This window comes from Scyliorhinus canicula, chromosome 15 (genome assembly GCF_902713615.1).
Source record: "Scyliorhinus canicula chromosome 15, sScyCan1.1, whole genome shotgun sequence".
In the NCBI taxonomy this organism is placed as follows: domain Eukaryota; kingdom Metazoa; phylum Chordata; class Chondrichthyes; order Carcharhiniformes; family Scyliorhinidae; genus Scyliorhinus; species Scyliorhinus canicula.
Genome location: NC_052160.1, coordinates 13,684,534 through 13,710,430, shown reverse-complemented (window position 1 = coordinate 13,710,430; position 25,897 = coordinate 13,684,534). Strand labels below are relative to the sequence as shown.

General features: G+C 48.7%; 2 protein-coding genes across 6 annotated transcripts in view; both read left to right on the top strand.

The window, feature by feature from the left end:
• zc3h7a (zinc finger CCCH-type containing 7A) overlaps positions 1-5,171 on the top strand; it is a 115,691-nt gene extending 110,520 nt beyond the window's left edge. For all 5 annotated transcript variants that reach the window (XM_038819672.1, XM_038819668.1, XM_038819669.1 and 2 more), the window contains exons 22-23: positions 3,034-3,197; positions 4,117-5,171. In XM_038819672.1, coding sequence (XP_038675600.1) covers positions 3,034-3,197; positions 4,117-4,306 — 354 coding nt within the window. In that variant the 3' untranslated portion in view covers positions 4,307-5,171. The remainder of the gene's footprint in view (positions 1-3,033; positions 3,198-4,116) is intronic.
• Positions 5,172-12,891: 7,720 nt separating this feature from the next.
• The window catches only part of txndc11 (thioredoxin domain containing 11), a 98,365-nt gene continuing 85,359 nt past the window's right edge, over positions 12,892-25,897 (top strand). The window contains exon 1 of the mRNA XM_038819673.1: positions 12,892-13,151. Coding sequence (XP_038675601.1) covers positions 13,012-13,151 — 140 coding nt within the window. The 5' untranslated portion in view covers positions 12,892-13,011. The remainder of the gene's footprint in view (positions 13,152-25,897) is intronic.

Genomic DNA, 25,897 nt, shown 5'->3' with positions numbered 1-25,897 from the left:
TGCTCACTAGCAAAGTATAATGTGGGTATAAGTGGGGCGGCATGGTGACACAATGGTTAGCACTGCTGCCTCACAGCACCAGGGACCCGATTCAATTGCTGCCCTCGGTCACTGTCTATGTGGTTCACCCCGTGTCTGTGTGGGTTTCCTCCCGGGTGCATCCACAATCCAAAAATGTGCAGATTAGGTGGATTGGCTATTTTAAATTGCCCCTAGGTGGGGTTACGGGGATAGGGTGGGGGTTTGGGCCTAGATCAGGTGCACTTTCAGAGGTGCTGGCTCATTGAGCCGGATGGCCTCCTGCACTGTCGGGGGCTGGGTTTATTAGGGAGAGGCAGTTGTTTATGCCCGAAATTGCTCTTTAAGGATATTACGTTTCACTGCTACTGATCCAAGAATTAATGAAAAACGGATGGCAAGTGGGAAAAACTTATAAAGGGGGAAAAGGAAATGGTTTAGCTTTCTGTAAACTATGATTAACAGATCGTGTTTAGTTGACATTCCAGTTTTTCTGTTCTCAACAGAAACTAAAGAAAATAGTTATCATAAAGCAGTCGCTAATTCTTGGCAGGAAGTAGAGGCAAAGTACATTATATCCAACTAATAAAGAAACCCTGAAATCAATCCTTTCATACAGCTGATTGTGACGTATCTCGAAGGAAACATTAATGGCTCTTCTCTGTTATGGAATGGCTTACTTTGGGAGTGTTTCTGAAAGTGGTTCCGGTTGGTTACATAATTTCCCTGTTTGTTGCAGTGAAAAATGAGCACAAAGTTATAAACCTACTGAGGCTGCCTTTGATGCCCAGGAGTGACGAAAGGGACATTGCTTGCCTGCTTAAGTGGGGCAATAGGTCAGCCCACCCACAGCCAAGCCCGAGATGGTAGACAAGGTGGCTAGAGCAGAAGTAGCCAACCTGACCCCCCTGAGCTTGCTCCACCATACACTTAAGATCATGGCTGAACTGATTGTAATCTGAATTCTATACTCCCAACTACCCCAGTTGACCTTTCACCCCCTTGCGAATCTGCTTGGCTCTGCCTTCAAAATATTCAATCACTCTAGTTCCACCGACCTTTGAGGAAGAGAGTTCCAAAAACTCACTAACCGAAAGAAAAAAAATATCCTCATCTCTGTCTTCAATGGGTGACTCCTTATTTTTAAACACTGGCCCTCCAGTTGAGTTTCTCCCACAAGAGGGAACGTCCTTTCCACATCCATCCCGTCGAGACTCTCGGGATCTTGTGTTTTGATGGAGTCGCCTCTTACTCTTCTAAACTCCAGCGGATACAAGCCTAGCCTGTCCCACCTTTCCTCAAAAGAGAATAATCCCATTCCTGTTATTAGTCTGGTAAATCTTCCCAACTGCTTCCAACGCATTTACAACCTTCCTTAAATAAGAGACCAATATCTACATGGTACTCCAGATGTACCCTGTGTAACTGAAGCATAACCCCTCTACTTCTGTATTCCAATTTCTCTTGCAATAAATGATAACATTCTATTTGGTTTCCTAATTACTTGCTGTACCTGTACTAACCTTTTGTGATCCATGTACTAGGACACCCAGATCCCTCTGCACCCCAGAGCTTTGCAATCTCTCACCATTTAGATAATTAGCTTTTTTATTCTTCCTGGCAAAATGGATATTTTTACATTTACCTACGTTATACTCCATTTGCCAGATAATTACTCACTTAACCTATCTGTATATTTTTCTAGCCTCCTTGCATCTTCTTCACAACTTACCTTCCTGTCTATCTGAGTGACATTAGCAAATTTAGCAACCGTATCTTTGGTCCCTTCATCCAGGTTATTTCTGTAAATTGTAAAAAGTTGTTAAGTATTCATTAATGGGATGTTGGTGTTGCTGGCGGAGCCAGCATTTATTGCCCATCCTTAACTGCCCTCCATTTCAGAGGGCATTTGAGAGTCAACTACATTGCTGTGGATCTGGAGTCACATGTAGGCCAGACCAGGTAAGGACGGCAGATTTTCTTCTCTGAAGGACATTAGTCAGCCAGATGGGTTTTTACGACAATGGCTTCATGGTCATTCGTTAGACTTTTAGATTTTTATTGAATTTACATTTCATTCTTTGTCATGGTGGGATTTGAACCCGGGTCTCCAGATCTTGCCCTGGGTGTCTGGATTGCTAGCCCAGTGACAATACTACTGCACCTTCCACCGCCCTGGCACTGCGGGCCACAGCACTGCGGGCCCCGGCACTGCGGGCCGGCCGACCACTTCTCACATTCTACCAACCTGGGAAAGACCCATTTATACCTATTTGTCAATCTTCTATCTATGCCAACATGTTACACTCTACACCATAACCTTTGAGGCACCTTATCAAATGCCTGCTGGAAAGTACTGCACCCACGGGCTCCCCTTAATCGACACCACATGTTACTGTATCAAAGAATGTCAGTAAATTTGTTAAACGTGATTCTCCTCTCTCAAAACCATGTTGACTCTGCCTGATTACCTTGCATTTATCGAAGGGCCCTGCTATAATTTAATAACAGCTTCTATTTTCCCTATGACGGATGCTAAATTAATTGGCCTGTAGTTTCTGTCTCTTTCCCCCCCCCCCCCCCCCCCCCCCCACATTTCCAATAAGGGAGTTACTTTTGCTATTTTCTTATGAATAGCACTTTATACAGATAAGATTCTCATAATGAACAGATTTCCCAAAATATCACCCTTCCTTCATCTTTCAGATGCTGACTGATTTTGGTACTTCTAGCACTTGCCATTTTTTCCATAGATATAATAAGATTAAGAGATCTATTGCTTCTGTTCTGCTGCAGTTGTTAGCAGTTCCCATTCAGGTTTCGGGACTCTACCCAGGAAATCATTAATTGGACTTTAAAAAATGTTTTGTTTTGATTTCTATTCCTCCTATCAACTCTAGTAAATACGTTTCGTTTTGCATATTCTTAATCGCTTTCCCCTCCATATCCAAGTGTGATATTTTCTTCATTGTTGGAATGCTTTTAAAGGAAATCACTATTATCTTTCCTTTGAAGACCGGCTATCATTGTTGGCTGTGCGGGAAGAACTGTAACAGCGAGAAGCAGTGGCAGCAGCACATAACCTCTGAGAAACACAAGGAAAAAGTTTTTAGCTGCGAGGATGACCAAAACTGCTGGCAACACCGTTTTCCAACAGGACAGTTCAGTGTTTGTAAAATGTAAGGATCCATTTAATTCCTGTTTCGGCAACCAAAATAATCTGATTTCATTTTGAAATAAGGAATTAGTTTACCGTATTCAGGTAAAATAGAACTGTGCCGGAACCTTTAGTGCCTTTATAGTGGCGGGTAGTAATAACTTGTACTTAATCTCATTAGTAGTGGCGCATCCACTCTGGGAGTCTTTTTGGTTGATGTTGTTTACATGGATCAGGCACAGTAGAAGCCACTCAGTTGTGCTTTATGATATTAAAGGGCACGTTCAAATCCCTCTTAATTCCTTGAGATTTTCAGTTTTCAACCTGCCAGCTAAGGCAGAGTCACTTTTTAGTTCTGTCGGTACTATTTACAGTCTTACAGTTAAAAGATTTATTCCGCAATGACTTCCTCCAAATGGTGGTTAATCATTGCCTTACAGAATTATGAAAGTACATTGGAATTGAGATAAAATATTAAAATGGGGCTGTTTAGCACAGGGCTAAATCGCTGGCTTTTAAAGCAGACCCAGGCAGGCCAGCAGCACGGTTCAATTCCCGTACCAGCCTCCCCAAACAGGCACCGGAATGTGGCGACTAGGGGCTTTTCACAGTAACTTCATTTGAAGCCTACTTGTGACAATAAGTGATTTTCATTTCATTTCATTTCAAAATGGAAAAGGCAACATTAGTTTATAGATTCTATCGCAATTCTATAATACTATGTCCATTTATTGTTCCTCAGATGCCCAAAGGGCCTGACTCCCGTTCAGTTAATCTATCCCCACCTTAGTCTCATTCGTTGGGTTTGATCACCACAGTGCATTAGGAGAATTCTCCTGTTTGGTCTTAATTTGAAAATGTTATTGCGTCTGTAACCTTGCAATGTGTTTTGAAAGTAAAATACCAATTGGAATATAAATGACTGTTTCTGTTTATTGCAGGCATGAGACAGGTACCTGTGCAGATGATGAGAATTGCCAGTTTGCTCATAGTGAAGCAGAATTGCAAGAATGGATGGATCGAAGAGAAGTTCTAAGACAGAAACTAGCCAAAGCCAAAAAAGACCATTTGATTGCTCCGGATGATGACGATTTTGGAAAATTTGATTTTTTGATTAAAGACTTAAATTAATATAATAACCATGGTATATTTTCAGAAATGTGTTACTGGTAGAAATTGACAGTCTCTCAATTGAACCCAAAAACTAAAAGGCGTATAAGCAGTAATTCTTTGAGATGTTCTCCTGCTTTACTTTCCTACAGTAATAACTACTATGGTCTTGTGAACGTGGCGTATAGTAGAGGCAGGAGCGTGGCAGTATTCTCTGCACTTTGGTGTAACAGCAGGCTGCAGCCAACCAGCGTTGGTGCTGAAAGTTGCAGCCTTGCTTCAAGATGATGTGCAACTTAAAAATCATAGGATATATTAAAGTGCAAGGACTTGAATATTTTTTGTGATATGTTCCTATGAGAAAATAGAGAATATTTGAGATACTTGAGACATGGGGGAAAAACTTTGGATTTCTATAAATGTGAGATTTAAAGGATACAGAATTTGTCGGCCTTTTCAGTATCTAAAGAAGTCAGAAACAGCAGAGGAATAGGGATCAGTAATGTGGCAAATCAATTTGAGTGGTTTTTAAACTGTTCAGAGGAGAGTTGCCAGCGTTGAATTTGTTAGAGCACTAGGATGCTTTTTTTGATAACTTTTTTTCTTCTAAGTAATAGTTTTTAAGCAAAATCATTCATCAGTATATAGGATGAATGGATATAAATTTTATCGGTGTTTAATTATGTGCTCCTTTGTTGGTACTGGGAAGCAGGTGTTCAAAGAACTGCATAAAATAATTTCATTACAAGATTTAAAAAATATTATGTTTTTGCTATTTGCTTGCTATTTAATTGTTAATTTCCTTTAAACAAAATCAAATTTTGCCATTTGGCAAAAATTATATGGACCAATCTTGTCAATAAAGGATATGAAAATGTTTACACTATACATTGTTGGAGTGCATTTCATACTGTCACTTGAATTGTAATGTCCATTTTAATTTCTGTAAACCTTGATAGAGCCAAGATGTGGCGATGCTGGCGTTGGACTGGGGTGGGCACAGTGAGAAGTCTTACAACACCAGGTGAAAAATCCCAACAGCTTTGTTGAAAATCACTAGCTTTTGGAGTGCAGCTCCTTCCTCAGGTGACTCACCTGAGGAAGGAGCTATGCTCCGAAAGCTAGTGATTCGAAACAAACCTGTTGGACTTTAACCTGGTGCTGTAAAACTTCTTGATTGAGTTGTTCAGAGCATAGTCCAAAATGCATCGTGATCTATCACCCTGCTTCTTTTTGCCCGTCTCTGATTTTCTTCTGGGTTTCTATTGTTTCCTTGTTCTCTCGGTACTATTTCTTTTCCCGTTTGTCCTTTTTTTTCGCCCCCAGTTTAGTCTATCTCCCCTCGCCCCATTATTTTTTTCCAGCGCCTCCTCACCCCATTGAGTATTGTGCTTTTAATATGCTGAGAACGGGGCAGAAGGGCAAGGTGAATGTCAGAAACCTGGGAGCGATAGGCCAAAAGGAAGAGGCTTGTGATGTCGAAGACAGACAGGCAGGCAGGTTTGCGGGAGGGAGGGGCTGAAACTGGGGAGGCTGCCAGAACCAATGGTTTTTGAAGGAGCGGTATTCTCTTTTGGCACTGGGAGGAATTGATCTGGGAGATCATGGTGCCACCTGGTGTTGGAGTGCTGCAATGTCAGGGCATGAATTTGCAGCTCAAAAGAAATATTCAAGGATGACTTTAGCATGGCATCACATGGATAAGTCTCAAAACATTATATTAAAGCTGTTTTTTTTAATCCTTTCTGTGGCATGTTAACCAGAATAGAACATCAGCTGTTTCAGTTCCATGTTGCCATGACCGGTCTTCCCATTCGAATACTCGATTCGACAAGAAAGAAAGATGTAAACCCACTTAAATTGATACTTGAACTGTATTGCCAATGTATATAGTATGGTAAATGAAGGGTGAGCAATTTGCTGTGAATGCTTCCAACTACTAGATGGTGATCAAAAGCATACACGTGAATCGTGTGATACCTTTAATTCTGGGTGTAGGTGATTAGGCGGGATAGTGAGTAGTCGTGTTTTCAGAAGCTCTGTAGATAGAATAATAGTCTGAGTGTATTTTGCAATATTTGCATCTTAGTAAGTTGTGGACAGCATGGTAGCACAGTGGTTAGCACTGCACTATTGCTTCACAGCACCAGGTTCCCGGCTTGGGTCACCGTCTGTGCAGAGTCTGCAATTTCTCCCCGTGGGTTTCCTCCGGGTACTCTGGTTTCCTCCCGAAAGACGGGCTTGTTAGGTGAATTGGACATTCTGAATTCTCCCTCTGAGTACCTGAACGGGTGCTGGAGTGTAGCGACTCAGGGATTTTCACAGTAACTTCATTGCAGTGTTAATGTAAGCCTATTTATGACAATAATAAAGATTATTATTATTCGTTTGAATCTAGCTAGTTCTAGTGTTAATAAAATAAGCTTTGTTTAAAACATGGCTTGATGTTCTTTGTGAGACACTGCACTTTGAAGCCATCCTCATCCACAAAGCAAAGAACATCACAACAGGTGCAGCTGTAACAGCAGTAAAGAAGCTCGACATCACCTGAGACCGATTCACTTGCTCGATGCTTCTGCTACTCAATTCAATATTCATCCCCCGTCCCCCATGAGCACAGTGAGACTGCAGTGTGTACGATTTACAGGATGCACTGCAACATCGCACTAGAATAGTAATGACAACATTTTCTTTACCTGTGACTACAAAGCAGCAATGTTATAGGAACAATATCACCTGCACAAAATACACCACACCTTCCTTGAACGCACATCACAATCCTTTCATTGTTGCTGAACCTCTTCATCTACCATCATTGTGGGAACGCCTTCACCACCGGGACGGCAAGCTTGCAAGACCAAAACTCACTGCCTTCTTATGCCAACGAGGGATGGGAAATAAATGCAGCCATATCAGCAGCCCACGGTCAAAGAACATATTTTCTTAACTTGAAGATCAGTGCCAGAACTATAGCAGATCAACCTCACTAACAAACTCAATATCCTGAAATACATATTGAATGCATTTGCAAAACCATTCTAACTTTGATACCCACAATCAAAGCTTGCTTTAATGACTCCGTTCCATCAACGAGCTCTAACTTGGGTGATCATTATGTGAAAATATTGGAGTTCTTTGTTGAGATAACTCATTGAGTACAATATTTCATTTAAAAAAAAAAAAATTTAGAGCACCCATTTTTTTTTACAACTAAGGGGCAATTTAGCGTGGCCAATCAACCTACGCTGCACATCAGATCCACGCAGACACAGGGAGAATGTGCAAACTCCACACGGACAGTGACCCAGGGCCGGGATAGTACCCGAGTCCTCGGCCCACCCCATGTGCACAGTATTTCAGACACACGGAGGGAGAATTTTTATATGTTTTCAACTCATGGTGAAAGATGCCTTTGTGGTAACAAAGTGCAAGATTATAACACTGACAGCACTTCAAACTTCATTGACTGCAAGGCTATATAAAAATGCTAATCTTTCATAAAGTTTCTCAACTGCCAGGAGTAGCTCTCATCGTTGCCATGAAATGAAATTCACTTGTCATGAGTAGGCTTCAATGAAGTTACTGTGAAAAGCCCCTAGTCGCCACATTCCGGCACCTGTCCGGGGAGGCTGGTACGGGAATCGAACCGTGCTGCTGGCCTGCTTAGTCTGCTTTAAAAGCCAGTGATTTAGGCCAGTGAGCTAAACCAGCCCTAAAGAATTCCCTAGTAGGTCGCATTTGTCCAATAACTGCTATTTTGGTCTTTCGACTTTCAATCTATATGGCCTGTTTTATCTTGTACAAAGTTGGCTTTAAATCCCTTGTTTTCCTTTTGCTGCTCGCTTCAACCTTTTCGGTGATGGAACAAACTTTTGAAACCAGTCACAGAGTTTGAAGAACCAGAGCAATCGGTCACCGACAGATAAAAATATTGTCAAATTAGAAAAGGCGGCTGCTATTCTCCAAAGCTTTACAAAAGAAGGTAACTTGCTCCTGTGCAAAACAGATGACTTAACCAGTGGGAAAAATTTGATTTACCTCAGCTGAGCAGGTTGGATCTGGCGATCCCAGGGAAAGCTTTTGAGATTGATGGCAGCAGAATCATGAGTTTCCAAAAAAAAAAGCACAGAAACTGGCCCTTTGGCCCATTGTGTCCACACCGGCCATCAAGCACCAAACAATAACCAATTTTGCAATTTCCATTGATCATGCTGCCTGCTGGGTGGCAACGCACTGTTATGTTACTAAGGCAACAAGCTCAGGGGACGGCAAGGCATTGCATTGGTCAATATTCCTGCTGTTCCTCAAAACTTTTACCTTGAGTGCGTGGAAGTGGGGACTGAATGTAAACTTCACCACGGTCCCCTATGTCTGCTCTCCCCTTTGAGGGCTGACTGGTGGTGATTTTAACCTCCGTGAGGGCCATGGCTAGAAGGCGGGGCCTTCAGCAATAACCTGAGCCGGTACAGGAATTGATTGCTCCACATCACAAACCAGCCGTCCAGCCAACTGAGCTGACCGGCCCTCGTAGAGAACGGAGACCCAGGGACAAGGTCACAGATATGGAGCACTTAATCCGTAAACCTAATACCCCATGGTATTTAGTCCTCTGTAACTTGACCTTGGTGCCATCTAAACCGATGTCTAGTGCCAGAGTTGTTAGTTATCAAAGAGAAAAGCAACTCTCCACAGAATAAATATTTCCCACTTTGTCTGTTAGCTTTGACTAAGAGTCATTGGATTCGAAACGTTAGCTCTTTTCTCTCCCTACAGATGCTGCCAGACTTGCTGAGATTTTCCAGCATTTTCCCTTTCGTTGTTAGTTACCAAAATCTGACACAGCGTTAAAAGTGACTCGGGATAGACCGTTTAGGGCAGAGATGAGGAGAATTTTTTCCCCCAAGAGTGTGGTGAGCCTGTGGAATTCGCTACCACAGAAAATAGTTGAGGTCAAAATATATTTTCAAGCGTTCGTTAGGCGTCAGGTGGTGGAGTTTCCGCTGCCGCCGGTGCACAGGGTTCAGGATAGGGTGCTGTCGGGGTTGTGGGTTGGAGAGGGTAGGATTTCGGCAATTTATCAGGTGATGCAGGAGGAGGAGGAGGCCCCAGTGGAGGAGTTAAAAAGTAAGTGGGAAGAGGAACTGGGGAGGAGATCAATGAGGGTACGTGGGCGGCTGCCTTGGGAAGAGTAAATTCTTCCTCCTCTTGCGCTAGGCTCAGCCTTACACAATTTAAGGTGCTGCACAGGATGCATATGACCGGGGCAAGGCTGAGCCGGTTCTTTGGGAGTGAGGATAGATGTGCGAGGTGTTTGGGGGGTCCATCAAACCATATCCACATGTTCTGGGCATGCCCAGCGTTAGAGGAGTTCTGGAGGGGCATAGCGAGGACGGTGTCAAGGGTGGTGAATTCCAGGGTCAAGCCGGGCTGGTGGCTCGCAATATTTGGGGTGTCGGATGAGCCGGGAGTGCAGGAGCTGAAAGAAGCCGGTATTCTGGCCTTTGCGTCCCTGGTAGCCCGGTGAAGGATTCTGCTTCAGTGGAAGGATGTGAGACCTTCGAGTGTGGAATCCTGGATTAACGACATGGCAGGGTGTATTAAATTGGAGAAGGTGAAATTTGCGTTAAGGGAATCTGTGCAATGGTTCTTCAGGCGGTGGCAGCCGTTCCTAGACTTCCTGGCGGAGCGTTAGGAGAGGGTCAGTAGCAGCAGCAACGCGGGAGGGGGGATGTTCATGTTTGGTTGGAGATTTACTATTGTTTATTGGTTAACGTTCATTTGTTTATTTATTTTTGTTTTTTCATTTTTTCTGTAAAGGGGCGGGGGGGGGAGGGGTTTCTATCTTCCTTTTCGGATATTTATAATGTAAACATTTTGAATGAAAATATTTTTTTAAAAACATGTTTTCAAGAAGCAGTTAGATAAAGCACTTTGGGGCGAAGGCAGGATCAGGTTATTGAGTTGGAGGATCAGCCATGATCATAACGAATGGTGGAGCAGGCTCGAAGGGCCGAATGGCCTCCTCCTCCTCCTGTTTTCTGTGCTTCTATAGTATATGTTCCAGTCCCACTGTTGATACTAACCCGGCTTATTGATATTGTTCGCTTTTCACATTGGCATGCTTTGGAAATATCTGTGTTTTGTAACAATCCCCATCACACTGAGAGTGCTGCACTGTTGAGGTGCTGTCTTTAAGAGGTGTTACACAAAAGGCTCATCTGCCTGTTCGGGTGGATGTAAAAGAACCTACTGCACTATTTTGATGAAGAGCAGGGTATCCTGTAGGCGTCTTGGCCAATATTTATCCCTCGATCTACACCGCAAGTAAGCATATTAATTGGTCGTGGGAGCTTGTGTGCAAATTGACTGCTGCATTTCCTATATAACAGTGACTACATTACAAATTGACTTTGTTGGCTGCAAAGGGGCAGCACGGTAGCATTGTGGATAGCACAATTGCTTCACAGCTCCAGGGTCCAAGGTTCGATTCCGGCTTGGGTCACTGTCTGTGAGGAGTCTGCACATCCTCCCTGTGTGTGTGTGGGTTTGCTCTGGTTTCCTCCCACAGTCCAAAGATGTGCGGGTTAGGTGGATTGGCCATGCTAAATTGCCCTTAGTGTCCAAAATTGCCCTTAGTGTTGGGTGGGGTTACTGAGGTATGGGGATAGGGTGGAGGTGTTGACCTTGGGTAGGGGGTAGGGTGCTCTTTCCAAGAGCCGGTGCAGACTCGATGGGCCAAATGGCCTCCTTCTGCACTTTAAATTCTATGTAAACCATTTTGCTGCAATGCTGTAGCAACACCCAACACAAACTGGAAGAATAATACCTCATCTTCTGATTAGGCATGTTAACAAACTTCTGCACTCAATATTAAGTTCTTCACTTTAAAATGTGAACTTTCCCCTCCATCTTGATTCCTCCCTTTGGTTTTCTGATATTTAGTCCCCCTGGTTTATCCCAACGCAACCCCACCCCTCCCCCACATGGCCACTGTCCGTTGTGAGATGAATGCCTGAAGATGGCAGTAGATAGGATTCAAAGGGCTTCAATTGGTATGTGTCTCTCCCGGTAACAAGTTTAGGACAGCAGATTAGATAATAATTAATGGAAGAGAAACAGATTATAAATGATTGGGAAGGTCCCAGATATACATCTGTTAATGCATAGTCAAAAAGGCTGAATACATAGAAAGCATAATCAAAGAATAACAAAGGTATAATTGATCAAGACCTGAGAAGCAAAAGAGGCAGTTACCATCTAGCAGTCTCAGAAAGCGGACAGGCCAGATTCCAGCCCCCAAGCCTGAAGGCCAAGTTTACAGCCAACAAGCTCTTAGAGCCAAGGAAGTGTCGAAAATCTTCGTAACGGCAGTTTTAAAATATCATCGCTGGAGCAGGAAAAAGACGGTTCGCAGATTTGAGTATCATTCCTGCATTGTGTGGTAACTATAGCTGGTTAGTCAATTTGGATGTTGTTTGGGGAACAGGGAAAGTCTTACAGAGTTCAGATATCATGGATATATTTTGTAACTAGGGATATGCTCTATATAAACTGTGTTTAATAATTCATCTTAATTGTGGGAGAGTGGAGTAGTCCTGTTTGTGTTTATTTGTCTTTACTTCAATAAATGGTCTTTAATAATTGTTACAGGATGACTGGGCTATATTCTCTCTGGGTTTTCACTTGTCTCCTCACATCAAAACAAAACTCCACCCTCACGAGCCAATGTTCCAAGTTGGGAAACCCTCACAGGTAACGTCAGTGTGCTTCATGACACTTTTTCAGTTTTGCTCCTACTGAGCACTGACGTCTGTTTTCCTATTAACACATTCTGCTCTCCTACCTTTGCCACTGTTAAAACTCTTCAGTGCCTAATGGCATCATGAACAGCTCCTTTGTTTTATGTCCATGATATCGTTTTCAATCTCTCCTTCGATCCAGATTATCACTGACTTTCCATGAGAGCTCCCTAAACTAAACTAATGGGAGTATCATAGAATCCCAACAGTGCAGGAGGCTATTCGGCCCATCGAGTCTACACTAACATTCTGAAAGAGCCCCCCTACCTGTGCCCAGGCCCCCGCCCTATCCCTGTAATACCATAACCCCGCCTAACTGTGGACACTAAGGGGCAATTTAGCATGGCCAGTCCACTTAACCGCACATCTTTGGACTGTGGGAGGAAACTGGACACAGTGAGCAAAGCCGGGAATCGAACCCGAGTTCCTGGTGCTGGGAAGCAGCAGTGCTAATCACTGTGCCGCCCTGCCCCATCCCCTCTCCAAATTTATAATTAATCATATTTCTAGCCCTCCTCAGTTCTGTAGACCAGAAGAAACTACTGAGATTCGTGAACACCGCTCAGTCCATCACTTTTTACGCTAAAAGCAGCCATTCAGGTCGCCGGCCTGCCCCTGGGATTTGGGCGAGCGGCAGGGTCTGGAGAGGAACCCGGACGGCGCAGGGACCCGGCGGTTGCCTTTTCTGGCTGTTCCCACCTCCCGGCGGTGGGCGGGGCAGGGAGAACGCGCGTGCGTGGCTCAGCCCCGCCCCCCCGGGCTGGCAGCGAGCGTGCGCGGCCCCGCCCGCCGCCTGCGTGCGCGCCCCCGGGTTAGCCAGCGGAAGTGTTGGCGGGTACGTGGCGGAGCGCGGTTCGCCTGGCGGCGGAGAGCCGAGGCCCGAGCAGGTGGCCAGGCCCCCACCCCCCAACCCCATCGCGGTGAGGGATGCTGAGGCTACAGAGGGAGCTGAAGCGGCACCGGGTGTGGATCAGTCAGGCGGGCTGGCAGATGGCGAGGAGACCCGAGTATGTGTGCGGGGTCATAGCTGTCATCTGTACCCTGTTCACCCTCAGGCTGGCACTCAGGTGAGAGAGGGGAGGGGGCAAGGGTCTGAGGGGAGGGGGCAAGGCTGTCTAAGGGGAGGGGGCAAGGGTCTGAGGGGAGGGGGCAAGGGTCTGAGGGGAGGGGGCAAGGCTGTCTGAGGGGAGGGGGCAAGGCTGTCTGAGGGGACGGGGCAAGGCTGTCTGAGGGTTGGCAACTCCCTGTCAGAGGGGGGAGGGAGGGATGGGGGGCGCAACACCCTGTCAGAGGTGGGGGGGGGGGTGCAACACCCTGTCAGAGGTGGGGGGGGGGTGCAACACCCTGTCAGAGGGGGGGGGGGGCGCAACACCCTGTCAGAGGGGGGGGGGGGCGCAACACCCTGTCAGAGGGGGGGGGGGGGGGGGCGCAACACCCTGTCAGAGGGGGGGGGGGGCGCAACACCCTGGCGGGGGGGGGGGCGCAACACCCTGTCAGAGGGGGGGTGGGGGTGGTGCAACACCCTGTCAGAGGGGGGGGGGGGTGGTGCAACACCCTGTCAGAGGGGGGGGGGTGCAACACCCTGTCAGAGGGGGGGGGGGTGCAACACCCTGTCAGAGGGGGGGGGGGTGCAACACCCTGTCAGAGGGGGGGGGGTGCAACACCCTGTCAGAGGGGGGGGGTGCAACACCCTGTCAGAGGGGGGGGGGTGCAACACCCTGTCAGAGGGGGGGGGGGTGCAACACCCTGTCAGAGGGGGGGGGGGGGGCAACACCCTGTCAGAGGGGGGGGGGGGGGTGCAACACCCTGTCAGAGGGGGGGGGTGCAACACCCTGTCAGAGGGGGGGGGGGCGCAACACCCTGTCAGAGGGGGGGGGGCGCAACACCCTGTCAAGGGGGGGGGGGGCGCAACACCCTGTCAGGGGGGGGGGCGCAACACCCTGTCAGGGGGGGGGGGCGCAACACCCTGACAGAGGTGGGGGGGGGCACAACACCCTGTCAGGGGGGGGGGCGCAACACCCTGTCGGGGGGGGGGGGGGCAACACCCTGACAGAGGGGGGGGGGGGGGGCGCAACACCCTGTCAGAGGGGGGGGGGGTGCAACACCCTGTCAGAGGGGGAGGGGGGCGCAACACCCTGTCAGAGGGGGGGGGGGCGCAACACCCTGTCAGAGGGGGGGGGGCGCAACACCCTGTCAGAGGGGGGGGGGGGGGCGCAACACCCTGTCAGAAGGGGGGGGGGCGCAACACCCTGTCAGAGGGGGGGGGGGTGCAACACCCTGTCAGAGGGGGGGGGGGGTGCAACACCCTGTCAGAGGGGGGGGTGGGGTGTGCAACACCCTGTCAGAGGGGGGGGGGTGTGCAACACCCTGTCAGAGGGGGGGGGGCGCAACACCCTGTCAGAGGTGGGGGGGGGCGCAACACCCTGTCAGAGGGGGGGGGGGGGCAACACCCTGTCAGAGGGGGGGGGGGGGCGCAACACCCTGTCAGAGGGGGGGGGGGTGCAACACCCTGTCAGAGGGGGGGGGGTGCGCAACACCCTGTCAGAGGGGGGGGGGGGCGCAACACCCTGTCAGAGGGGGGGGGGGGCGCAACACCCTGTCAGAGGGGGGGGGGGGGTGCAACACCCTGTCAGAGGGGGGGGGGGGTGCAACACCCTGTCAGAGGGGGGGGCGGCGCAACACCCTGTCAGAGGGGGGGGGGGCGCAACACCCTGTCAGAGGGGGGGGGGCGCAACACCCTGTCAGAGGGGGGGGGGTGCAACACCCTGTCAGAGGGGGGGGGCGCAACACCCTGTGAGAGGGGGGGGGGGCGCAACACCCTGTCAGAGGGGGGGGGGGGGCGCAACCCCCTGTCAGAGGGGGGGGGGTGCAACACCCTGTCAGAGGGGGGGGGTGCAACACCCTGTCAGAGGGGGGGGGGGGGGCAACACCCTGTCAGAGGGGGGGGGGGTGCAACCCCCTGTCAGAGGGGGGGGGGGGTGCAACACCCTGTCAGAGGGGGGGGGGGTGCAACACCCTGTCAGAGGGGGGGGGGGGCGCAACACCCTGTCAGAGGGGGGGGGGCGCAACACCCTGTCAAGGGGGGGGGGGCGCAACACCCTGTCAGGGGGGGGGGGGGGCGCAACACCCTGTCAGGGGGGGGGCGCAACACCCTGACAGAGGGGGGGGGGGGGGGGCGCAACACCCTGTCAGAGGTGGGGGGCAACACCCTGTCCGGGGGGGGGGGGGGCAACACCCTGTCAGAGGTGGGGGGGGCGCAACACCCTGTCAGAGGTGGGGGGGGCGCAACACCCTGTCAGAGGTGGGGGGGGCGCAACACCCTGTCAGAGGTGGGGGGGGCGCAACACCCTGTCAGAGGGGGGGGCAACACCCTGTCGGGGGGGGCAACACCCTGTGTCAGATGGGGGGGGCGTGACTCCCTGTCAGATGGCGGGGGGCGCGACTCCCTGTCAGATGGGGGGGGTGCGACTCCCTGTCGGATGGAGGGGGGGGGGGTAACAAGACTCTCACAGAGTCAGAGAGTGAAAGAGGAGGTACCAGGATGGCACGACCCATGCTCACTGACTCGCTTTTATACTCACTCTTTGAGTTTTGGATCCAGGACAAGCAGGTCTCTCACATATTCTGTGAAAAGTATCGTCTTGCGTCATTGACTTGTCTGTATATGTGTTTCCGGAACCCACCTCTTCATTCACCTGAGGAAGGAGCTGCGCTCCGAAAGTTAGTGATTCGAATCAAACCTGTTGGACTTTAACCTGGTGTTATGAGACTTCATACTGTGCCCACCCCAGTCCAACACCGACATCTCCACATCATATTCAGGACTTTCAAATATTAATTTCCCCATACGCACAAACCTACCTTCGGTTTTGTCATCTGAATGGCACTTTTCTATTTCTGGAGCAATCTATACAGAAGAATATTAACTTTTTATGAAATTATACATCTTATACAATGCTGATTATCTGATTTCCTGTATTAGAGGTTCAGATCCTATTAACTTGTGAATTCTAATGTTTATACCAAAAGTGCCTGCACACATGTTGTGTAATGTGACAGATATATAAAATGTGTGAATGATTAGAAGCCACAACTTTCTTGAGCAATGATTTCTAGTGATGTATTGAACACTTCAAACCTGATGTATTACATTTTGGACTGATGTATTTTAATAATGTGGTTTGAAATAATCTTTATTAGTGTCGCAAGTGGGCTTAGATTAACACTGCAATGAAGTTACTGTGAAAAGCCCCTAGTCGCAACACTCCGGCACCTGTTCGGGTACACTGAGGGAGAATTCAGAATGTCCAATTCACCTAGCAAGCATGTCTTTTGGGACTTGTGGGAGGAAGCCGGAGCACCCGGAGGAATCCCACACCGGCACGGGGAGAACATGCAGACTCCACACAGATAGTGACCCAAGCGGGAATCGACCCTGGCACTGTAAAGTAACTGTTCTAACCACTGTGCTACCGTGTTGCCCATCTGCCATACTGCCATCTCCTTTGTTTGCTGTGCTGGGTTAACGTGTTGATGTGATTGCGGCATTGGGTTCGGACTCTTGTCTCCATTACTGAAATGCACGTTTGAGCCACCATGGGAGTAGATAGAGTCTCCATCTGAGCCCACGCAGCCATTTTTCATTGTCCTATCATTGAATCGTGCGGCACTTACCACTGGAATGGCTAGCTGGTGGTGACCATGCACATACGTCAATGCTCATAATAACACTGCCCTCTCCTTGAACTAAATAAGGATCTGCTGGGATTGACTTGGACTGTTGTGGGATTTTTAGTCTGAAAGATCTCCTTGGTCAAGAGAGAGAGGGGTGAAAACATTTCATTGTGTGTAGCTTACATTTGTTGGAACAATTTTAATAAGTGAAGATTTGGAATCATCGCATTTGCACTGATAGTTAACCTTTTGGATTTATCAGTTGTCACAGATTGAGTGCATTTTGAATTGCATCACTGCAATACAGTCAGTAAATGACTTTTGAAAAGATTACCTGTGAGAGTTGCTTTGAAGTTATCCCCATTTGAATATCTTAAGCTATAGCTGCCGTTAAAACATCGGTTGTGCAAGAATTGGAAGTTGTGTGTGTGTGTGTACCTAGCAGTTTGACTACAGTAATGACTCTTGATTTACATTTTTTTTTGTCAGTTGTGTCCACGCAGGTGTGATTAGGGAACTGAAACACTTGGTTCTGTTAAGCTGAATCATCACTATGTACCCTGCTGCGATCGGCGAGCGAGCTCATTTGTCAGTGGTTTTAGAATGACAACCAAATATTGTAGCTCACAAAATACTTCAGTTCAAAGAGGGATTCTGTCTTTAGGGAGAATAATTTTAAATTTTAAATTAGTTATTGAAGTGAACAGAATGGTTGGAGCAATTTTACCTTTTGACTAATTTTGCTTGTATTTGAAGTATCTAAGTGTTATTGGAGGGCAGTTCATAAAACAAATGAATGCAGGTACCGTTATTAATTCATTTACACCAGTCCACAAAGTGATTTTCCACTTTAATTCGCTCAGTTTTTATTACCGCCTTAAGGGCAATTGGGGATGGGTAGTAAATGCTGGCCTAACCAGCGAAACCCATGCCCTGTAGATGGAAAAAAAACACATTGGTTCTTAAAACTGCTTTAACATCATACAGCATGACAAATCTACAATATAAAGGGGCAGCACGGTGGTGCAGTGGTTAGCACTGCTGCCTCGCGGTGCCGAGGACCCAGGTGCGATCCCGGCCCCGGGTCACTGTCTGTGTGGAGTTTGCACATTCTCCCCGTGTCTGTGTGGGTCTCAACCCCACAACCCAAAGATTTGGCCATGATGTGGAGATGCCGGCGTTGGACTGGGGTGAGCACAGTAAGAAGTCTTACAACACCAGGTTAAAGTCCAACAGGTTTGTTTCAAACACGAGCTTTCGGAGCACGGCTCCTTCTTCAGGTGAAAGATTTGGGGCATAGGTTTAAGGTGCGAGGGGCAAGGTTTAGAGGAGATGTGCGAGGCAAGTTTTTTACACAGAGGGTAGTGGGTGCCTGGAACTCGCTGCCGGAGGTGGTGGTGGAAGCAGGGACGATAGTGAATTTTAAGGGCATCTTGACAAATACATGAATAGGATGGGAATAGAGGGATACGGACCCAGGAAGTGTAGAAGATTTTAGTTTAGACGGGCAGCATGGTCGGCGCAGGCTTGGAGGGCCGAAGGTCCTGTTCCTGTGCTGTACTTTTCTTTGTTCTTCTTTGTGCAAGGGAGGTGGATTGGCCACGTTAAATTGCCCCTTAATTGGAAAAGAAAATGTACACTATAGAGCCCCAAAATGTAATCAATATCAGACTTGGCTAGCACCACTATGCACTAATCAAAAGAGAACTAACTTGCATTTATGTAATGCACTTTCATTCCCTCAGGACGTCCCAAAGTTCTCGACAGCTAACGATATAGTTTTGAAAGTATAGTCACTGTAATGTGGGAAACATATCAGCCAACCTGCACACAGTAAACTCCCAGAAATAGCAATGTGATGATGACCAGATAATCCGTTGAGGGATTAACATTGGCCAGCACACTCGAGAGAACACCTCTTTTTCAAATAATGACATGGAATCTTTTACGCCCATCAAGAAGGCGGACTAGCAACATACCCCCTCTATTTGTTTGGAGTCTGTGGCCCCATTAAACTTTTTTGCCGTGCCAATGTGGTAGCTTAAAGGGGCGGATTTGCATGCAGCCTGTGCAGGCACTTTTCCCCCCCAAAAATGTGCTTCATTAAAATTTGTAAAAAGTACATAATTCAGATTTGATGGTACCTCAAGTGCCAATCATTTCCTGTCGATACAGTACATGAGGTGCCTCATATATTTGCCAGTGCAGGTTATATTTACAATGTATCTTTTATGTCAAACCTTCTCTGGTTGTTACAGCTGGGTGGTGTTACATGGCATGCCCCTCGGTATACTATGGCGAGCGACTTTCTCCCATTTGTGGCAGTTTCCCCAAGCTTTAGTGTGTCCCTCAGCACATCGTCCTGAACCTTGGAATGTGCCAGTCTGCAGCACTCAACAGCTCTTTCCACCGGTAGACCAACAAGTTTTGGTCTGACCGCCCTGCTGAGTACAGTGTGCAGTTCTGATCAGGGCAAATCATCAACTCCAGAGCAGATTTGACCTGATTGGCCTGGGGGAGAATTTTGTAGCCTACACTAAACCCTGAAATGGGCTGCCAATTTCTGAATTCCTCCTCCTCCCCACTTTTCGCTTGTACGTGAGGCCGGTGATGCCTTTCCGTACAGATTCTGACACCTTGCCAGCCAGCAGCTTACTCTGGTACACTTTCAGCAAGTCTGGGCTGATCTAGTCCCACAGAGCTCAGCACGCGAGTGCGAAAGTTGAGGCTGAAACTTTTGCAACTGTCTTCAGCCGGAGATAGATTAATCTCTACATCCTCCTGAGTGAACATCCCACCACCATCACAGAAGCCAGCCCTGCAGTCGGTTCAATTGATTCCAAGGCCGACCATACTGGATGCAGCAGAGGTTATGGGGCCCCACCATCCTGACTCTAGTGCTGAAGACTTGCACTACAGAAATAGCTGAGTCTCCAGCCAAGATGCTCCAGTACGGCCACAAGACGAGGCAACCACTGAAACACTGGAGAATTGCCTGAGTAAGGCCAATTAGCCCCCACATCATTCTATCCTCAATCATCAGCAAGATGATGGAAGGTGTTGCCAACCGTGCTATCAAGCAGCACTTCCTCACCAAGCTTGATTTGGGTTCTGCAGGGGCACTAGGCTGACTCTTCCGGCCTTGCTCCAAACATAGACAAAGGAGCTGAATTCCAGAGGGGAAGTGAGTGACCCCCTTTGTCACCAAGGTAGCATTTAACTTGTGTGTGGCGTCAAGGTGTCCCAGTACAATCAAGGTCAGTGGAAATGGGGGGAAAACTTCCTCTGGCTGGAGTCATGCCTAACATAAAGGTTGTGGATGTTGGAGGTCAATCGTCTCCATCCAGGACATTGGTCCAGGAGATCCTCGGGGTGGCACCCTAAGCCCAACCATCGGCAACTGCTTCATCAATGACCTTTCCTCTATCAGAAAGTCAGATGTGGGGATGTTCACTGCCTGCAGTGTTAAATTCTATTCATAATTCTTTTGGTAATGAAGCAGCCAGTGCACATACGCAGCAACATCTGGACAAATCGAGGCTTGTCTGACAAGTTACACGCCCAAACAAGTGCAATGACCGGCTCCAACAAGGGTCTGACTAACCACCTCCCCATGACTTTGAATGGCATTTTCATCATCGCATTTCCATCAACATGTCACTGGCTAGAACGGAACTAGCCATGTACCCTACCGTGACTACAAGGGCAGAGAGGCTGGGTATTCTCTGTCAAGTGACCCACCTCTTGACTTCCCAAAGCTTCTACCATCGACAAGGCACAAATTGGGAGTATGATGGAATGCTCCCTGTTTCTCTGAAGTCGATAGCCAGGATTGTCACTAGCTCAAACGTTCACCCCCTCCAGCGCACAGTAGTGGCAGTGTGTACCATCTACAAGGTGCACTACATCAACTTGCCAAGACTACTTTGACCATACCTCCCAAACTATCAATATCTGCCAGCTAGAAGAACAAGGGCAGCAGGCACAAGGGAATGCCACCACCAGGTTGCTTGCCATTCTGACCCTGACTGGGAAATATCACCTTCCCATCAGTGAGCCTGGAACTCTGTACCTCATAGCACTGAGGGTGTACCTTCACTAGGTAGATTGCAGTGGCTCAAAAAGATGATGATCTTTATTATTGTCGTGAAAAGTCCCTAGTCGCCATATTCCGGCGCCTGTTCGGGTACACTGAGGGAGAATTCAGAATGTCCAATTTACCTAATAGCACATCGTTCGGGACCTGTGGGAGGAAACCGGAGCACCCGGAGGAAACCCACGCAGACTCGGGGAGAACGTGCAGAGTCCTCACAGACAGTGACCCAAGCTGGAATTGAACTTTCGACTCTGGTGCTGTGAAGCAACAGTGCTAACCCTATGCCGCCGCCCTATGTATATACAGACAGATAGTTGCTGTTATTTGTATAGTGCTAATTTTACCAGATATGGTCAGATTTTATTGCTGATGATTTACTTGGACAATTGTTTGAGAAGTTAGCCGTCCATTGAAAACTCCTCTGGGGCCTGCTTGGTAAAATTAATGTTGCAACTGAGACACATTTCCTGGTGTGTTGGTTTTTAACCACTTACAGTTCAACCAATTTAGTGGGGGTTTAATTCCAATTTAATTTTCAGACACATGTTAGTTAATATAACACACTAGTTGAAACAATGTACTGAAATTGAGGTGTATTTTGTAGCTGGCGGGGCTCGTTCGTGTTTCTTGTGGTTTTCTTGTGTCGATTGGGCAAGATCAGAAATTTAAATGAGGAAAATATGTCTATCTGTTAGTTCATGAAGAGCGTGTGATATGTATCTGTCCTGTAAATCTCTATTTGCATAATCAATTGCCAGTCTACTGTGTGGTTTTAAACAATTGTCAATAATTTAGGGAAATTACCACGTTTGTTTTAGTTTTAATGAATAAACATAGCAAATTATTCCTGTGAATGAAATTCTTACTGAAATATAACTCTACGTACAAGTTATTCCCTCATGTGGACTTCCGGTTGCGGAAGCTAAGCCGCACGTTCGGTAGCTCCTGCTATTTTTGGTCTTTTGGGCTCTTTTAAGGGCCCGCAGCTGGTTGGACTTTTCCCTGGGTGGGAACACATCCACTGTGCTTATCTGCCGGTGGATGGACTGGACCAGGAGCGGAGCGGTCAAAAAATCGGCTTTGGAGCAGAGAAAGGTGCGAGGCCAGAAAAACAAGATGGCGGCAGGCGGGGAACCGGCAGCAGTGGGCGCAGGAGCAGCAGGAGCTGCTTCAGAGAGCTGAAGGCTGAGATCCTGGAATCGTTTAAGGCCTCGCTGGACAAGCTCATGGCGACTCAGACGGCTCACGATGCGGAGATTCGAGAGCTACAGCAAAAGGCCTCGGAGAGCGAGGACGAACACCTGGGCTTGGCAGTGAAGGTGGAGTCGCACGAGGCGCTTCACAAGAAATGGCTGGCAAGGATGGAGGAGATGGAGAACCGCTCCCGTCGGAAGAACCTGCGGATTCTGGGCCTCCCGGAGGGGCTGGAAGGTTTGGATTTGGGGGCCTACGTGGTTATGATGCTGAACTCGTTAATGGGCGTGGGGTCGTTCCAAGGACCCTTGGAGCTGGAGGGGGCCCATCGAGTGCTGTTGAGGAAGCCCAGGCCGAACGAGCCGCCTAGGGCGGTGCTGGTCCGCTTTCACCGCTTCATTGACCGAGAGAGCGTGCTGAGATGGGCGAAGAAGGAAAGGAGCAGCAGGTGGGAGAACACAGAGATCAGGATCTAACAGGACTGGAGCGCGGAGGTGGCAAAGAGAAGGGCTGGTTTTAATCGAGCGAAGGGAGTGCTTCACAGGAAGGAGGTGAAGTTTGGCCTGCTACAGCCGGCTCGCCTCTGGGTCACTTACAAGGACCACCAGCTCTACTTTGATTCTCCGGAGGAGGCCTGGGCCTTTGTCCAGGCAGAGAAGTTGGACTCGAACTGATGACTGGGGGGCTGGGGAATGATGTACATAGTCCGGAGGCTCTGTCCTCCTTGGTATCCTTTCGCCTTTATTGGCTGTGTTTGATGTTGCCTTTTTGCTGTTCTGCTTTTTCGCTTTTTGGGGCTGTTATTTATTTATTTGGGTGCTTTTTCGTTATTTCACTGGTGGAGGGCTGGGGAGTTGTTCGCGGTTCCGCTGGGTCATATACCCGTCTTTTTCCCGCGTGTTGGGTTGGGGGGACGGGATTTGGGATGGAAGCGTGGGCTTTCTTCCCGCGCTGGAGGAGTAGTGGGCGGGGCTGGCACTGGGAGGGGGAATGGTGGTTGTGTTGCATCGGGGGGGGGGGGGGGGGGGTCGTCGGGATGGCGGGAGCAGCAGGAGTCGGCTGACTTACGGAAGTACAATGGTAGGGGATATGAGGCTGGGGGGGCCCTAGCTTTGTGGGGAGGTTCGGGGGGTGGGTACCGGGTTGCTGCTGCAAGGGCCGTAGGGGAGCGGCTGGTGAAGGGGAAGGTTGGGGGGGGGGGGGGGTCTGCCACCATGGGGAACGGGCCTGGAGGGTTCTCTGGGCACGTGGTGAGCCGAGGGAGAGCTATGGCTGACCGGCGCAGAGGGAGGGGGAAGACCCCTCAGATTCGGCTGGTCACATGGAATGTGAGGGGGCTGAATGGTCCCGGGTCTTGGCGCACCTGAAGGGGCTGGGAGCGGACGTGGCTATGCTCCAGGAGACGCATCTTAAGGTGGCGGATCAGGTGAGGCTGAGAAGAGGCTGGGTGGGGCAGGTGTTTCACTCGGGGCTTGAGGCGAAGAATCGAGGGGTGGCGATCTTAGTTGGCAAGAGCTTGTCGTTTGTTGCGTCGAGTGTGGTGGCGGACAGTGCAGGTAGATACGTAATGGTGGGTGGTAGACTTCAGGGGGAGCGGGTGGTTCTGTTCAATGTGTACGGCCCCAACTGGGGCGATGCGGGCTTCATGCGGCAAATGTTTAGCCGGATCCCGGACCTGGAGACGGGGGGTTTGATCTTGGGAGGGGACTTTAATACTGTGTTGGATCCGACTCTGGATCGTTCGAAGTCTAGCACGGGTAAGAGGCCAGTGGCGGCCTCGGTGCTGAGGGGGTTCATGGATCAGATGGGAGGGGTAGACCCTTGGAGGTTCTTGAAGCCGGGGGGTAGGGAGTTCTCCTTTTTCTCCCATGTCCACAAGGCTTATTCCCGGATTGACTTTTTTGTTCTCAGCAGGGCGCTAATCCTGAGAGTGGTGGGGGCGGACTATTGGGCGATAGCCATATCTGACCATGCTCCGCATTCGGTCTTACAGACCGATTTCACTCCTCAACGTGGATGCAAAGTTGTTGGCTAAGGTGCTGTCTAGAAGGGTGGAAGATGTGGTCCCGATGGTTATCCATGAGGACCAAACTGGGTTTGTGAAGGGGAGGCAGCTGAATGACAATGTACGGCGGCTTCTTAATGTTATGATGATGGCATCAGCGGCTGGGGAGGCGGAAATAGTAGCATCGATGGATGCGGAGAAAGCTTTTGACAGGGTGGAGTGGAGCTACCTGTGGGAAGTGCTGAGGTGGTTTGGGTTTCGTGAGGGATTCATCAGCTGGGTGAGGTTGCTGTATACCTCCCCGGTAGCGAGTGTGGTGATGAATGGGAGGAGGTCAGAAGACTTTTGGCTTTCCCGGGGGGCGAGGCAGGGGTGCCCCTTGTCTCCCCTGTTCTTCGCGTTAGCGATTGAGCCCTTGGCCATGGCGCTGAGGGATTCGAAGAATTGGAGGGGGATTACTGGGGGGGGGGGGAGGAGCACCAGTTGTCGCTGTACGCAGATGATTTACTGTTGTACATCGCAGATCCGGTGGGGGGGATGCCAGAGGTGTTGAAGATACTTGGGGAGTTTGGCGATTTTTCGGGCTACAAACTCAACGTGGGGAAGAGTGAGCTGTTTGTGCTGCACCTGGGGACCAGGAGAGGGAGATAGGGGAGCTCCTGTTGAAGAGGGCGGAGGGGAGCTTTAGATATCCTGGTGTCCAGATAGTTAGGAGCTGGGGGGCTCTGCACAGGCTAAACTTTTCGAGGCTGGTGGAACAGATGGAGGAGGAGTTCAGGAGGTGGGAGGCGCTGCCACTCTCTTTGGCGGGTATTCAACTGGTTCAAATCCCTTTGATTGAAAGCTCCAATATTTAATTGCATTCCTGCAGTTCCCATTTTCTGCTGCTGGGTGGCACTATATCACACTATATTTAATGTTGTGATTTTATTTTCTTGCGTTATGTTGATTCCTGCCTCAGCTTGTGAACATCTTTGACATTCAGTAGCAATGATGTCATCAAGTAGGCCAAGCAGCCAATCGCATTGAAGAATTCTCTTAGACAGCATATCAGAAAAGAAGAAAGCACTTGGGTCGCTGTCACCTTTTAATTAATTTTGGCAGAGAGTCCTGTGAAATGAAAGTTGCCCAAATCCCATAGGCTGCTCTTCCCCTTTTTGAGAGAGCGTTGGCTGGTGGTGATTTAACCTGAGGATCACCACACCTCAGACGAGGCATTCATGAATAACCTCAGCCGATACAGGAATTGAACCCGTGCTGTTGACGTTGCTCTACACCCCTCATCCCAGGAAGCGGCCTCGGGGAAACTTCTCTGAACTGCTTCCAATGCAGAAGTGTCCCTCCCAAGTAAGGTGATCAAAACTGCCGACGGTACTCTAAGTGCGGTCTCTCCAATACACTTCACAATTGCAGCAAGATTTCACAACTTTTATACTCCACCCGCCTTGCAGAAAGGCCAAATTTCTGCTTGCCTTCTTAATTACTAGCTATATCTGCGTGCTGACTTTTTGTGATTCCTGTACAACGACAAGCAGCCCCTCTGTCCTCTAACATTCTGCAGTCTCTAAATAATATTCTGTTGCTTTAAATAGAATATTTATGTAGCTACCTGAAAAGAAACTGGTAACCAGTTGGTATCCATTTGCTTCCGTGTATTACTGGATTATAAGTGGCATTGAAGAAGTGAGGGGTCTATCTGAGTTGTGAATGCACAATGGCGAACACCAAGACTGAACTTTTCACTGTGGTCACTTGTGAACTGTGAGGGCCTCAGTCACTGTAAATCTTTTTGTTTCTAATTCATGTATGCTTTGCAAAAAAAACAGCATTTCACAGGGAAGCCT